This window comes from Hylobates moloch, unplaced genomic scaffold (genome assembly GCF_009828535.3).
Source record: "Hylobates moloch isolate HMO894 unplaced genomic scaffold, HMol_V3 SCAFFOLD_21, whole genome shotgun sequence".
Classification (NCBI taxonomy): Eukaryota; Metazoa; Chordata; class Mammalia; order Primates; family Hylobatidae; genus Hylobates; species Hylobates moloch.
Genome location: NW_026652296.1, coordinates 29,284,411 through 29,300,705, shown reverse-complemented (window position 1 = coordinate 29,300,705; position 16,295 = coordinate 29,284,411). Strand labels below are relative to the sequence as shown.

At 40.6% G+C, this 16,295-nt stretch overlaps 1 protein-coding gene across 1 annotated transcript; it reads left to right on the top strand.

Moving 5' to 3' along the window:
• The first annotated feature begins 12,925 nt into the window (after window positions 1-12,925).
• LOC116460973 (regulator of nonsense transcripts 3B) lies at window positions 12,926-16,295 on the top strand. Its single transcript, XM_058432862.1, is given in 9 exon segments — window positions 12,926-12,930; window positions 14,291-14,375; window positions 14,377-14,590; window positions 14,593-14,985; window positions 14,988-15,152; window positions 15,441-15,574; window positions 15,855-16,093; window positions 16,095-16,198; window positions 16,201-16,295. Coding segments are annotated over 9 exon segments (1,434 nt in total).

The window sequence follows — 16,295 nt, the reverse complement described above, 5'->3', positions numbered from 1 at the left end:
CCGTCTCACAAAAAGGAAAAAAAGAAATTTAGGCACATCAACGTGAAACGTCAAAATCCTAGAGAGAAGACCTTAAGAGCTTTCAGAGAGAAATAACAAGTCACAGACAAAGAGAAGAACCCGAATGGCTTCGGATTTCTCCACAGTAAAGAGGTAGGAGGCAGGACTCAACTCTAGATAGAAAACTGGCTGAAACAGGGAAGAGGCACCACCAATGTCGTGACAGTTTACCATTGCCATGGCAACAGCCGGAAGTTACTACCCCTTTTCTAAAAATTTCTAAATAACCCATCCCTTAATTTGCATGGAATTAAAAATGGATATAAATATGACTGCAAAAGTGCCCCCGAGCTGCTACTCTCAACACACTGCCTGTGGGGTAGCCCCGTTCTGCAGAAGCCCACACGGCTTATGCCTCCATAAAGCTGGTTTCTTCTACCTCTGCCACTGCCTCCATAAAGCTGGTTTCTTCTACCACCGCTCACTCTTGAATTCCTTCCTAAGAATTTGCCCAGCATGGGTAACACTAGATACTGGAAAGGACAATGAGGCAATGCCTTCGAAAGTCTAAAGTAAAATAATTTCCAATATGGATTGACCAACCAAACCACTAACCAAGTATAAGGATAGTACATCGAAGTCAGACATTTTCAGGAAGCTATCAGGAGGTGCTCTGTCCAAATAAGAGTAAATTAAGAAAGATCTAGGATCCAGAAGGCAAGGCATTGATCTCAGGAGAAAGTCAAAAAGAATCCACAGGATGATACAAATAGAGATCCAGGATAATATCAGGTCACCAGGTGTAATGTCAACCAGTTCAGAGTGAAGCAGGTCTGAATGCCCAAGGAGAGAAGTCTCCAGGAAGACAAAATTGATAAAATACCTAAAGGTTCTGAACATATTCAAAGGACATGGCAGACAGCTAAATCCTCATTTTCCATAGCAGAAATCCAATGGAAAGTGCCTAAAACTAAAAAATTAAGAAGTAACCATGTAAGCATATTAGTAAATAATGACAGAAGAGATGGAAGTGAAATCCAAAGGAAAAAAACAAAAGATGTGAAAGTAGTTTTTTGAAAAGCAAGAAATAAGGAAAGAGAGACAGATGACTCTTATATTTTATTATAGTCTTATGTAATACTATTATATACTATTATAGTCTCTTATTCAAAGTTGATTTTTAAAATTATGTAGATGTATGGTTTTGATAAACATTTAAACTAAATATGAAAATTAAAATAACAAATATAGAGAGAAAGCAATGGAGTAAGAATTAGATCTGTGGATAAATTTAATTTTCCTGCTTAACTGTTCAACTTGTCAAGGGAAGGACTTGGTGGGAGGTGATTGGATTATGGGGGCAGTTTCCCCCATGCTGTTCTTGTGATAGTGAGTTCGTACAAGATCTGATGGTTTTTTAAAGTGTTTGGCAGTTCCGCCTGGTGCCCTCTCTCTCACCTGCTGCCATGAAAGATGTGCCTTGCTTCCTCTTCATCTTCTGCCGTGATTATAAGTTTCCTAAAGACTTCCCAGCCATGCAGAACTGTGAGTCAATTAAACCTCTTCTGTTTATAAATTATTGAGTCTCGGGTATTTCTTTATAGCACAGTGAGAACAGACAAATGCATGGGTAGATATCCAAAGGAAATGAATTCAGTATGTTGAAGAGATACCTGCACTCCCATGCTCATTGCAGCATTATTCATACTAGCCAAGATATGGAATCAACCTAAATGTCTGTTTATGGATGGATGGATAAAGAAAATGTAGTATATTATACAATGAAGTATTATTCAGCCATAAAAAAGAAGAAAATCCTGCCATTTATGACAACACAGATGAACCTGGAGGATATTATCTTACGGGAAATAAGCCAATTACCAAACGACAAATACTGCATGATCTCACTTAGATGTGGAATCTAAAAACGTTGAATTTGCAGACACAGAGAATAAAATGATGGTTTCCAGGGGCTGAGAGATGTGGGAAATGGGGAGATGTTGTGCAAAGGATACAAAGTTTCTGTTATTAGTAAGTGCTGGAGATCAACTGTTATGCATGGTGATTGTCTGTGATCATTTGTGCTGCCATAACAAAATACCTGAGGCTGAATGACTTATAAAGAACAGAAATTTATCTCTCACAATTCTGGAGACTGGGAAGTCCAAGATCACAGCTTGTGAGGGCCTGGTTTCTCTGGTTCCAAGATGGTTCCTTGTTGCTGCATCTCCCAGAGGGTAGGAACGCTGTGTCCTCACATGGGGGAAGGGACACACTGGGTGAAAAGGGGTAAATTCCTTCTGTCAAGCCCTTTTATAAGGTCACCTAATCCTTTTCATGAGGGTGGAGCCCTCCTGACGCAATCACCTCCTAAAGATCATACCTCTTAATACTGTTGCATTGGGCATTGTGTTTCAACATGAATTTTGGAGGGAACAAAAACGTCCAAACCACAGCAGTGACTGCAATTAACAGGACTATACAGTATACTTGAGAGTTGCTAAGAGAGTAGATCTTAAGTGTTTCAATACATTGTTTAAAAAAAAAAAATTGGTAACCATGTGAGGTGATGGATGTATTAATTAACTTGACCGTGGTAATCATTTCACAATGTACTTGCATATCAAATCATCATGTTGCATACCTTAAATATACATAATTTTTATTTCTCAGTTATACCTCAATAAAGCTGTAAAAAAAAATTTAAGGAATAGATGAGATTTCCTTTTTCATAAAAAAGGAAAAGCTCTGGGTGTGGCAGCTCCCACCTATAATCCCAGCACTTCAGGAGACTGAGGCAGGAGGAAAGCTTGAGGCCAGAAGTTTGAGACCAGCATGGGCAACAGAGCAAGACCTCATCTCTACAAAAAAACAAAATTAACCAGGCATTAGTCCCAGCTACTCAGGAGGCTGAGTCAGGAGGACTGCTTGAGCCCAGGAGTTCAAGGCTGCAGTGATTCATGATCATGTTACTGCACTCCAGCCTGGGTGAGACAGCGAGACTCCATCTCTAAAACAAAAATAAATAAATAAAAAGGAAAATTATCCAAAATGCCTAGCACACAGTAAGTCCAGTTTCCTCTCATGTATATACAACTTTACCCACACCTTTTCTGCTTGAGTTTGATTAGGTATACTAAGAGACAAACACAGAAGTCAGCCAAAGATGTTTTAATAAAGCTCAGAAATCTACTGACATCAGACTCGGGGCAAGTTTATCTTCATTTTTGTGGCCTCAGAGTTTAAAGCACTAATTCTTTGTATGGTGTGGTAAATGTGGCTGGTCCTTGGGCTTCAAACAGCACAGTTTACCACTCACACAGAAAACACAGAACCTTTCGTTCTTCAGGCATTTGTCACGGCAGGAGCCACGAAAATTCCAACATTTTTCAATGCTGCCTATTACAAAAAGAAAAAAGAAAGGAGCTGATATCAGTTATGAGGGGAAATGGGTCCTGGACTGAGAAGACTAACAGAGGGCCAGACAGAAGAAGGGGGCTGTAGAAGAAGGAGGCATTCCCTCTAGGTATCTAGGGTGGTGAGATAGTCTATCACCATATTGAAACTCAGGAAATATCCAGTGAAACCCATGAGCCCTTTCTAAAGAATCTACTAGAAAAAGAGCTGTAGACAAGCAGATGAGAGGAGCATTGACACAGAACTAAATATTAAATATAAAGATACTTGTAGAACCAAAATGAGGATTTTAAAAGAGGTAGTAAGTACATAATGGCTATATGTTCTAACAATATAAATAGAGTACAACATAAAAATGAGAGAATAATGGTGAGAGCATATGCAGACATCTTAACTAGTTTGAGTAATCATGACATTATGGTAGAATTGACATTATTTTACTAAGACTATTGCATATGTAATGAGAGATCAATCAAATGAGTAAATCATGGGATATTCTATCGTCCCCTGTGACCTTGAGAACCAGAATTCTCAATACAGAAAAGAAAATGCTGATGTAATATAAAAGTTGATTCTGAATTTGAGTTCTGAACTTGAATTCAAAATGCCAATATGAACTCACAAGTATTTTATATTTAAATAGATAAAATAAATAGATGATTGACGGATGGATAGATAGATTGAAATTTTTCCAGCTCTGGTCACTGAGAAAGTCTAGAAACAATGACTAACTAGTAGAAATTAGTATCCCTAGTATGCATGCTGTAATCTTAAAATACTATCTCCCAGTAAACTTTTTTTAAAAAACAGCACTTCTTGGAGATATGGTGGATTCCAGTTCTTGGGCAGTAAATTAAAAGATGATCTTGAAACATTCTGTTGTACCAGATACAAAGAAAGCCATCAAAGATTAATAGGGATATATCTAAAAGACTTACGAGCCAAATTAAAGAGACTCCTACTGGCCAAGAATAACCTTCTAGTTATTTAACTAAGCAATGACATGTCCACTATCCCCTAAATCCAGCTGCCATCCTGAGAAGAAGGGGGCGAGGTGAAAGTAGAAATGCTAAAAGACTGAACATTTTAAAGCAGAATGAGCTAATCTGAGAGGCTCTTTCAAATCAAAAAAGATGAATACAATTGTCTTCTGAAGTTGCGTACATCCCTGTGCCCTTTCTAACTCCCACTTTTCCTACCAGCAGGATGGGAGTTCTTGGAAACATTCAAATGAATTACAGAAAATTTTAAAAGCTATATTTGTTGTACATCAAAATTTCAGTGTCCTCAATGTTGATCCCTCAACCTAATTTATTATTTTAAATTGAGAAAAGAATAAACTGAAATTCATAGGCACCAAGTAGTTTGCTGGGGGCATCACAGAACTTGAAAATGGTGAGGCAGGTTCTAAACCAGGATCTGGGGACTCTTTCCTCTTCCTCCAGACAATTAATATTTCACATTACTCCCTGTCAACTCATTCTCCCAGGCCCTGGTGTGCCCTGACCAAGACTCACTGTCTACTCCCAGCCCCTCCCCTAGAGAGGTCTAGGTTACCTGGAATGACTTGGAGGAAGAGCAGCAGCACACACAAAGTTACCAAAAAAGTCTTCATGACTTCAAGTAGCCCACAGAGTAGGCTCAGCTCTGGTGAAGTGGCAGGAAATGGAGGCGAACTCAGGACTCTCTGCTGCCTCTAATCAGCTGGGAAGTGTGTCACTCACACGTGCCACTATCTGCCCACGGGTACAGTTTGCTCTGGGACAGCCTGCCTTTTTCATGCTCAGTCACCATCCCAACACCCCCGCACCCACAGTGTGGACCCCATACCCCTGAGCTCACATGCCTCCCTTTGTCCACCGTCATCTTTTAGGGACCAGCAAAAATAAATCATACAACACCCAGAAGGATACTTTTTAAAATGTATGTCAGCCCTTGTTATAATCCAGCTTAAAAATCCTCCAAGACTCCACATCACAACTAGAAAAACAAAATCCACAATCTTTACTATGCCCTACAAAACCCTATATTATCTGGTTTAGAAATCCACCATTATCATGGTTCTAATGTAAATTAAGCAAGCTCCTTTTTTCAAATGCAATTCCCAGTTTGAGAGCTGAGGAGTAAAGAAGAAAGGACGATCATTCATATCTTAGGGAGAATGTGTCTATTGGATTATTTCCTAAGAAAGAAAGCCCCAGTACCTAAAATCCTCAGTTTCAGGAAGCATTTTGGCATGGAGGGTGAGAGAGGACAAGCTGAAATATTCAGCTCATTGTCCTGGCTGTGCCAGTTAGTGGCTGTGTGACCTTGGGAGAGTCACTTCCCCTCTCCGGGCTATAATCTCACAAATGAGCAGATTGGAGCAGATGGGCTGTAGGGATTAACTCAATCCTCATATACTATGGTTCTTTGGGTGTGAAAAGCCATGGAAAATGGAATGCCTAGAACTCTAGGTTTTCATCCCCAGCCTAGGCAACACTCATTGGGTTTACACCTTAGGATTCTCAGGGCTGCCCTCATCAGACTCCAATTCTCTTTACACAATGGGGTCAGAGGCCTCTTCCCCCGATATCTACACCCAATATGCTATATGGTCCTTGCAAAACACAGTCCCTCTTTGGGCCTGCTTCTTGTATAGTCAAAGAGCAAAACTTTACTCTGATTATTATAAAAGCTTAATATTCTCCCTAGAGCCCTCGAAGGGGTCTCATCACACCAGGCAGTTTTGGACGTGAGATCCATTAGATACTGATGAAAGAGGAGGGAAGACCTTGTTCTGTCTGTGTACCTCTGGGCACATCTCAGACATCACAACCTGTTCATGGTGGACCAAAACTCCTGAGGGCCAAATTTCATCAGGAATTAAAAACAACAGCAACAACAAATTAAAGTGACATCAAGCTATATTCTTCACCTATCAAATTGACAAGAAGCTCTTTTTTTATAATGATAATCTCAGAGTTTCATAGGATCAAGGACCTAGTTTCTCAACAAATGGTATCCTTGTCTTTTCACTTTTGCCCAGAATGCAATGTCCAGAATAAATGGTAGAGGTCATCTGTGGTATCCTGAATAGGAAGCCTCAGGATACCACAGGAGGAGTCTCAGGAGCTGTCTCTCCCATGTTTGTGGCAAAGGCCAGCCTACCTATCAGTGAGTCCTTTGGGTTTATTGTCATCTTAGGTGCTACAGGGGCTGTCACGCCTTCCCCCAGTTCATGTGTGGCCACTGGGAGATCCTACCTTTGACAACACCAGCACCTTCAACTAGGATGTGGTGGAGACCCAGATAAAGGTACTCCAGCCTGGATATGCTTCTGGACAAAGTGTAGATGGTCCCTCAGCGCCATTCCCATCGGTAGCCCAGAATCTCTCCTTCCAGTTGGTTTCATAGACTCTTGATGCTGTCCAGACCACAGGGATATTCAGCCTTAGGGGTTTCTGTGTTGTCCAGAGCATGATAGGGGCCTGCTTCGTAGCATCACTCAACATTAACTCTTAATGTATCTTTTTTCAATATTTATTCAAGATTTTAAAGATGCAACAGGAATGCCTTCTTTCCAATGACTTACTTGGCTGTAGTTGGAGATGGGGTTAGATGGGATGGGACACTCAATACATTTTATTTCTTTTTCATTGCTCAGAGGTAAACTCAGTGTCTAAAAAGAGGCAAGAGAATGCATTAAGAATTTGCTTGCCTAAATAGCCTATGGTGGATTTTTCTTTCCTCAGAAATGGGGAAAGAACAAAGGTATAGGTGTTTCTATTGGAACAGAAACAACGACACTCTTGTTCATTGCATCATGAGCATCTAAAGATATACTAATGCCTTTGTCATAATAAATTTGTTATCATGAAGTGTTAGTTTCCTAGCACTGCCATAACAAAGTACACTTGCCATAACAAACTGAGTGGCTTAAAGTAATAAAAATTATTTTCTCTCAAAGTTCGGGAGGTCAGAAGTCCAAAATCAAAGTGTTGGCAGTGTTGCTTCCTCTTTAGGGCACAGAGGGAGAATCTGTTCCATGCTTCTCTCCTAGTCCATGGTGATTGCTAAATGATCATTGGCTTGTAGCGGCGTAACTCCAATCTCTGCCTCTGTGGTCATACAGCATTCTCCCTGTGTGTCTCTGTCCAAATTTCTCTTTTTTTTTCTTTTTCTTTTTTTTTTTTTTTTTTTGAGACAGGGTCTCACTCTGTTGCCCAAGCTATATTGCAGTGGTGAGATGTCAGCTCACTGCAACCTCCACCTCCTGAGTTCAAATAATTCTCCTGTCTCAGCCTCCCAAGTAGCTGGGATTACAGGCACCTGCCTCCACACCAGGCTAATTTTTGTATTTTTAGTAGAGATGGGGTTTCACGCTGTTGGCCAGGCTGGTCTCAGACTCCTGACCTCAAATGATCCACCGGCCTCAGCCTCCCAAAGTGCTGGGATTACAGGCGTGGGCCACTGCCCCCGACTGAAATTTCTTTTTTCTTATAAGGATACCAGCCACTGGATTAGAGCTCACCCTTATCCAACATGACTTCATCTTAACTTTATTACATCTGCAAATATCTTTTTCTTTTTTTTTTTTTTTTTTTTTTTTGAGATGGAGTCTCTCTCTGTCGCCCAGACTGGAGTGCAGTGGTACGATCTTGGCTCACTGCAAGCTCCGCCTCCCAGGTTCATGCCATTCTCCTGCCTCAGCCTCCCGAGTAGCTGGGACTACAGGCGCCTGCCACCACGCCCAGCTAATTTTTTTGTATTTTTTTAGTAGAGATGGGGTTTCACTTTGTTAGCCAGGATGGTCTCGATCTCTTGACCTCGTGATCCGCCCGTCTCAGCCTCCCAATGTGCTGGGATTACAGGCGTGAGCCACTGCACCCGGCCCAAATATCCTATTTCCAGATAAGTCACATTCACAGGCACTTGGTGTTAGGACTAGAACATATATTTTGGAAAGACACACCAACCCACGACAGATTTTTTTTTTTAATTCTTATTATGAGTGAAACTGAACATCTTTTCATATGTTTAACACCCTTTTTTACCTTTTCTTGTGGACTGTCTGTTCTTATTTTTGTCTATGTTCAAATAATTTTTAGTAGTATCTTCCTCCTCTTTGTATTTTTTTGTTCCCTGTTTCTAGAATTCTTATTTTTCAGATATTGGGCTCTCTGGACTGATTCTCTAATTTTATATATTTTCTCTCCTGATTTCCATCCATTTGGCTTTTTCCCTCTAGTTTCTCAAAAATTTTAATCAAATTTGTCTTCCAGCTTTTCTATTAATCTTTCTTTTCCATTTTCTGCTATTATATTTTTTATTTCTAAGAGTTCTTATTTACTCCCTAACTTTTCCTTTTTATAATATCTTATTCTTGTTTCATGGTTGTAGTAGCATCTCTAATTTCTCTTGAGGCTTTTAATAATGTTTTCCTCTCTGCATAATCTATTTCCTATAACTTGTTTGTTGGTTGGTTGGATGGTTGATCTGTTTTACATGAGATGTTTGCCTCTCATCAGTGATCATATGGCTAATGATCCTTAATTGTGTACTTACATATAAAAGTGTGCCACTGCAAAGCTTATTAGAAACTCAATGAATGATTTTGTTCTGTTTGGTTTTGGTATCTAATTTTCATAATAGATACTTTAATGGCAATATTTGTGGTTCCTTTGTTTGTTTGTTTGTTTTGTTTTGCTTTGCTTTTTGAGACAGTCTCGCTCTGTCACCCAGGCTGGAGTGCAGTGGTGCTCACTGCAACCTCCGTCTCCTGTGTTCAAGTGATTCTCCTGCCTCAGCCTCTTGAGTAGCTGAAATTATAGGTGTCCACCAATCTGCCCGGCTAATTTTTGTATATTTAGTAGAGACAGGGTTTTGCCATGGTGGCCCGGCTGGTCTCAAACTCCTTATCTCAAGTAATCTGCTGGCCTCGGCCTCCCAAAATGCTGGAATTACAGGTATGAGCCACTGCACCTGGCCGATATTTGTTAATTTTTAAGAGTGAGAGATTAAAATGCTGATTAAGCACATGAATGGGGCTTACCAATTGTGACATTGACAGTAAGGTGGTTTGACTGGGTCATTTAGTGGAGAAATGCCAGTGTCAGTTTTTTTAGGATCTTTTCTTCTTCTCTACTAATCTCCTGCTGGGAATTCTGAGAGCTAAGTGGAGAATGAAGCCTGAGGGCTAAATAGTTTCTCAACAACCAATATACATGCTTCAGCTAATCCTCCCATTTTCTGCTTACTCAGTTTATCTTCAGTGATGCTTGGAATCCCCAGGTTCAGAGAGCCTCTGTTTCACCCTTGCTATAGAAAGCCATTAAGTCTTTTTTTTCAGGATTGGGGTAGTATAGTATGATAGGTATTGAGTGATGGCTGGCTGCATGAAAAGGAGAAGGAATAGAGTATCTAAAGATTTGATTCTTAAACACTATTTCAACCAAACCTCCTTATTTTAACTCCTCCACATTTCTCCCTATTTCTAGATATTTATGGTGCCACTAGATCTTGAGCTCTTATTAATTTTGTGGTTTAAATTGGGTTGGTCCTTTGTTTTCCCCACTTCCAGCTTTAATTCAGTTTTCTTTAGACCGCTTACTCATTTCCAGCTCATCCAGCTACCTTCTATCTTCTAAATTGTTGTGTCCTCTATTTCATTCTCCTCATATTTATTGGTTTATGACTTTTAAAAAAATGTTGCTATAATTGCTGTCGCTTAAGTGGGGTTTGGGGAGCGAATAACTAAAAATATTTGTATTCAATCCACTATTTTTACCCAAAAGTCAATGGTGTGCTTTTATAAATTGTATTTTATTTTAATTTGTGATGTTTAAAAATGCTATTGGCTGGGCGCGGTGGCTCACACCTGTCATCCCAGCACTTTGGGAGGCCAAGGCGGGTGGATCACCTGAGGTCAGGAGTTCGAGACCATCCTGGCCAACATGGTGAAACCTCATCTCTACTAAAAATACAAAAATTAGCCAGGTGTGGTGGTGGTGGGCACCTGTAATCCCAGTTATTCAGGAGGCTGAGGCAGGAGAATCACTTAAACCTGGGAGGCGGAGGTTGCAGTGAGCCAAGATCACACCACTGCACTCAAGCCTAGGCGACAGAGCGGGACTCTGTCTCGAAATAAATTAAATTTAATTTAATTTAAATTTAAAATGCTATTAACATTGTTTTTTATTTTTAACCAGAGAGTGTTATTTTGGCATATTATATTAACTGATTTTCTAATTTTAAATCCAACTTGCATTCCTAGGATAAACCCAACTTAGTCACAAAGTATTGACATTTTTACATATTTCTGGACTTGCTGTGCCAGTGTTCCATCTAAGATTTCCACATCTATGTTTCTAAGTGAGATTGGCTTTCCTAATTCTGTACTCTTCCGGTTTTACAGTCAAGTTATGCTGGCCTCTCTTTTCTTTTTCTTTTTAAAAACATTATTATACAAATCATTTTATTGTTTTTTTAAAAAAAAAAAAAAAGGCAGAAAATTGCATACAAAAAACTATTTTTGCTTCACTGTGTCTTGAGCACTGATATTGCAGAAAAGCACATCTGGCATAAAGTGTATACCAGTGTCTCAAACCACTGGAAGAACCAGGAGAGCAAACAGGATTTTTCTTAGGGGAAATACTCCTTTTCATCTTCTCTCGGAAAATTTGTGTGAACTGAAATTTTTGTTATTATTATTTATTATTTGTCCCACGAATGTTTGGTAGAACTTGTGGGTAAACTATCTGGGACCGGGACTTTCACTCTTGACCAAGATGGAGTGACAGGGACTATATTGATCTTTCCACCTGAAACAACTAAACAATCAGGCAGAAAATATAAATCGATACTTTCTAAAGCAGTAGACATTGAGGAATGAAGGACAGTGTTTCTTGAGATATGATAAATAAACAGTGGTGAGCTCTGTGATTGCCCCACCTTATTGCCTTGAGAGAAATTTCAGACTATAAGACAGGAAGACAGGAGGCAGGAAAAGTCACGTTTTTGTGTTTCTTTTTTTTCTCCTTTCTTGATCTCATATTTGAATTGTTTTTCTCATTCCACTTTTCCTTTCTGCTATTTTAAAAGTTACACCTTCTATTTATATATCTAATGGTATGTTTTTCAAATCTTTTTGACCATGACACAGTATATTTTATATAGTGATCAAGATATATATATTATGATATATATAATGACATAGAATCATAATATATATGATATACATATATTGAATTATTATCATTGAATTCAGTTATTGATTGAATCAAAAGTTCTATGAGACAGTAGTTGCTTTTACTGAAAGCAATGTCTTGTCTATTTTATCCTCCTCTATCCTGTTTATCACTTTCTAAAATGATTTCCTGACTGTGATGGAAAGACTCTAGGAGTCTTTCCCCTTATCCCTGCCTCCTGTTACTCATGCATTTGAGATCTCCTTCCCTTGAGTGTAGGTAGGACCCGTGACTTGCTGTTAACCAACAGAATACAGGTGGCAAAGGTGACGGAATGTAATGTCTGTGATTACATTGCATAAGATTATAATCTATCTTGCTAGAAGTTCCTCTCCCTTGCTGACTTTGATGAAGCAAGTGACCATGTTCCATGTTAGGGAGGCACACATGACAAGAAACCGAGGACACTCCCAGCCAACATCTGGCAAGAAACTGAGACGCTGGGTTTTACAACCTATAATGACTTGCAGGCTGCCAACAACCACATGAGCATAGAAACATATTCTTCCCCAGCCGGGCATAGTGGCTCATGCCTGTAATCCCAGCACTTTGGGAGGCCAAGGCAGGCGGATCACAAGGTCAGGAGATCGAGACCATCCTGGCTAACACGGTGAAACCCGGTCTATACTAAAAATACAAAAAATCAGCAGGTGTGGTGGCAGGCGCCTGTAGTCCCAGCTACTCAGGAGGCTGAGGCAGGAGAATGGCATGAACCTTGGAGGTGGAGCTTTCAGTGAACAGAGATCATGCCACTGCACTCCAGCCTGGGCGACAGAGCGAGACTCTATCTCAAAAAAAAAAAAGAAACATATCCTTCCCCAGTTAAGCCTCAGATGAGATTGCAGCCCTCAACAACATCTTGATTGCAGTCTTGTGAGACCCTAAAATAGAAGACTTGGCTAACTGGGTGACTCCTGACCCACAGAAACTGTGAAATAATAAATATATGTTATTTTAAGTTGCTACACTTGTGGAAATCTGGAATGATATAATGATTCTTTAATTGGTTGTCACTCCCCATTTGTTTTGTTTTTTTTTTTTAAACTCTCTTTATGGGTATGTTAAATACTTTAGCACACATAATTAACTTGCCATTGTTTAAAGTTAATGACTTGAAATGGGCTTCTAATATGTCTGAGTAAGTTTCTAATGTACCTAACCTCCCACAGATAACAACTATAAACTCTCAATAAAATACAAAACAAATTACTTGAAGGAACTGTTCACAGAACAAAAGCAGACAGATTCAGAAAGGAAGCTGACACTTGAAAGGAGATAGCATGGGGTAAGTCTGCCACTTTTTTCAGCTTTTAGTCTCAGAGCAGGCCACAGCTGGCACCATACAAGACAGCTAAAACTCACAGAAAACCTTCAGTCTTTATGGCCTAAAAAACAGAGGGCAGAGTTTGAAACCACCACAGACATTGCAAAGTGAGGGGGGAATCCCAAAAAGTCAGAGAAAGGGAAGCACAATTTCTATGTATAAACTTTGACTAAATCTCTGGCTGACCCCCGAATCTCATAAACACAGAGCAGACCTCATGCAGTCCAGCTAAGAATAAAAGACCTGAACTAAGGTTTGAGCTGCTACCCAAGAGACAGAGTTTGCTGTTGCAGTCCAGCCAAATTAACTGTATGCCAAAAATGTCAGCGTTCTTTGAGGAAATATGAGAGAATTGAAAGTCTCCATAACATGGCTTTCATAATATCTAAGTTACAATCCAAAATTACTCAGTATACAAAGAAAGAGAAAAAGGTGACCCATTCTCAAGAGAAAACCAACCAAGATCAACCTCAAGATGACTCAAAGGTTAGAATTAGCAGACCAGGATTTTAAAATAGCTATTATAACTTTGCTGTTTGACATAAATAAAAATGTGTTCACAGTGAATCCCAGCAGAGAAACAAACTATTTTAAAAACAGGCCAGAGCGGTGGTTCATGCCTGTAATCCCAGCACTTTGGGAGGCTGAGGTCAAGAGTTCAAGACTAGCCTCCCAACATAGCAAAACCCCATCTCTACTAAAAATACAAATATTAGCTGGGCATGGTGGCTTGCTCCTATAATCCCAGCTACTCAGGAGGCTGAGGCAGGAGAATCGCTTGAACCTAGGAGGCGGAGGTTGCAGTGAGCCCAGATGGTGCCACTGCACTCCAGCCTGGGCAACAAGAGCGAAACTCCATCTCAAAAAAAAAAAAAAGAAAGAAAGTCTTTGTAGCCTGAGTTGAAAAAGGTTCTTTCAAGGTCTCTGTGTTTTTTCTACCAGGCACATCAAGTAATTTAAATCAAGTCCTTAACTAAGGATTTGGGGCCAGGTGCACTGGCTCACACCTGTAATCCCAGCACTTTGGGAGGCTGAGGCAGAAGGATCACTTGAGGTCAGGAGTTCAAGACCAGCCTGGCAAACATGGTGAAACCCTGTCTCTACTAAAAATACAAAAAAATTACCCGGGAGTGGTGGTGCATGCCTTTAGTCCCAGCTACTCAGGAGACTGAAACAGGAGAATCACTTGAACCTGGGAGGTGGAGGTCACAGTGAGCCAGGGCCTCACCATTGCATACCAGCCTGGGCAACACAGTAAGACTCCATCACAAAGAAAAGAAAAAAAAAAGGAGCACCGTTCCAGCTGAGCTGCTGCCACAAGGAAGGTATCTGTGGCCATCAAGGAAGAGAAGGAGCATAGGCCTAAGGAGAAGTGAGTAACCCTGTTAACCGTTAGCCCCCTGTACCACACCCCCCGAGGCCATAGGCAGTGGAGGTGGGACTTCGGGGCACAGCTCCAAGGGGCATGATAAGCAGGATCACAACAAGGAGAAGAAAGAGGCACTGAGCAAGGTGGTAATTCAAAGATCACCTCCTGCTTTGACCAAGGAGCAGCTTCAGCAACATCTTCAACTCATGCCTGAGCATGATTATTTTGAGTTTTTTTCTAATGATACTAGCCTATAACCTACGCCAGTGCATACATCAACTCTAAAAACCAAGAGGGCGTTATTTTGTTCAGGGATTGCTTTGATGGTTACGTATTCCTTGACAATAAAGGTCAGGAATATCCTGCTATAGTAGAATTTGCACCTTTTCAAAAACCTGCAAAAAAGAAGACTAAGAAAAGAGATACCAAAGCTGGGACTATCAATGATGATCCAGAATGTAGAAAGTTTTTGGAAAGTTATGCCACAGATAATGAGAAAATAACATCTACTCCAGAGACACTGCTAGAGGAAATAGAAGCAAAACATAGAGAATTCATAGCTAAAAAGACAACCTCACTTTTGAGCTTCCTGAATAACAAGCAGAGAATGAGAGAAGAAAAGAGAAGGCAAGAAATAGAAAGAAAAAAGAAGAAGAAGAGAGGAGGAAATGGAAAGAAGAAGAGAAATGAAAAATGAAAAATATAGAAAAGCTAAAGAAGATAGACAGAATTTCAGAAAGGGACAAGTTAAAGGATGAACCAAAGATTAAGGTGGTCAAGAAGCCAGAAAAAGGAGATGAAAAGAATTGGACAGGCCGGGTGGGGTGGCTCACGCTTGTAATCCCAGCACTTTGGGAGGCCGAGGCGGGCGGATCACGAGGTCAGGAGATCGAGACCACGGTGAAACCCCGTCTCTACTAAAAATACAAAAAAAATTAGCCGGGCGTGGTGGCGGGCACCTGTAGTCCCAGCTACTCGGAGAGGCTGAGGCAGGAGAATGGCGTGAACCCGGGAGGCGGAGCTTGCAGTGAGCCGAGATTGCGCCACTGCACTCCAGCCTGGGCGACAGAGCAAGACTCCGTCTCAAAAAAAAAAAAAAAAGAATTGAACAAAAGAGACAAAGCCAAGAAATTGGACAAAGAGAATCTGAATGATGGAAGAGCCAGAGGGCAAAGTTGTACATTGCCCAAGCGTTCTGATAGAGAACTTAAAGATGAAACACTAAGGCTGGGCGAGGTAACTCACGCCTGTAATCCCAGCACTTTGGGAGGCCAAGGCGGGCAGATCACTTAAGGTCAGAAGTTAGAGACCAGCCTGGCCAACATAGTAAAACCCCGTCTCTACTAAAAATACAAAAATTAGCCGGGCATGGTGGCGGATGCCTGTAATCCCAGCTACTTGGGAGGCTGAGGCAAGAAAATTACTTGAACCCAGGAGGTAGAGGTTGCAGAGTGAGCCGAGATCGCACCACTGCACTACAGAGCAAGACTCCGTCATAAATAAATAAATAGATAAGCCAAAGAGATCTGAAGATGAGAGCAGCAGAGACTACAGGGAGAAGGGACAGGATTATGAAAGAGATCAGGAGCACGTACTTTGAGAGAGAGAGAGGCTGAAGCAGCAAGAAGACTGCCGTAGGTAGAAGGAGTTCTATGAGAAAGAGAAGACTTTTAAGAGAAAAGAAGAAATGAAAAAAGAGAAAGAAGTACTTCAGGATAAAGGAAAGAAGGCTGAAAGCGCAAAATCAATAGGCAGCTAAGAAAACAACTGAAAAGAAATAAGTGGTCAAGAAAGATTGCATAAAAACCAAGGATCCAGCGACACAGCTTTACCAACCAGGAGCTCGAAGCCGAAATCAACTCTCTCCCCTGAAGACAGCACCAAGTCTGGAGATTCAGCAATAGAAAAACAGCAGGAAGGTGGTATTAGCCATAGAAAAGAAGGAGGAGAGGAGTGA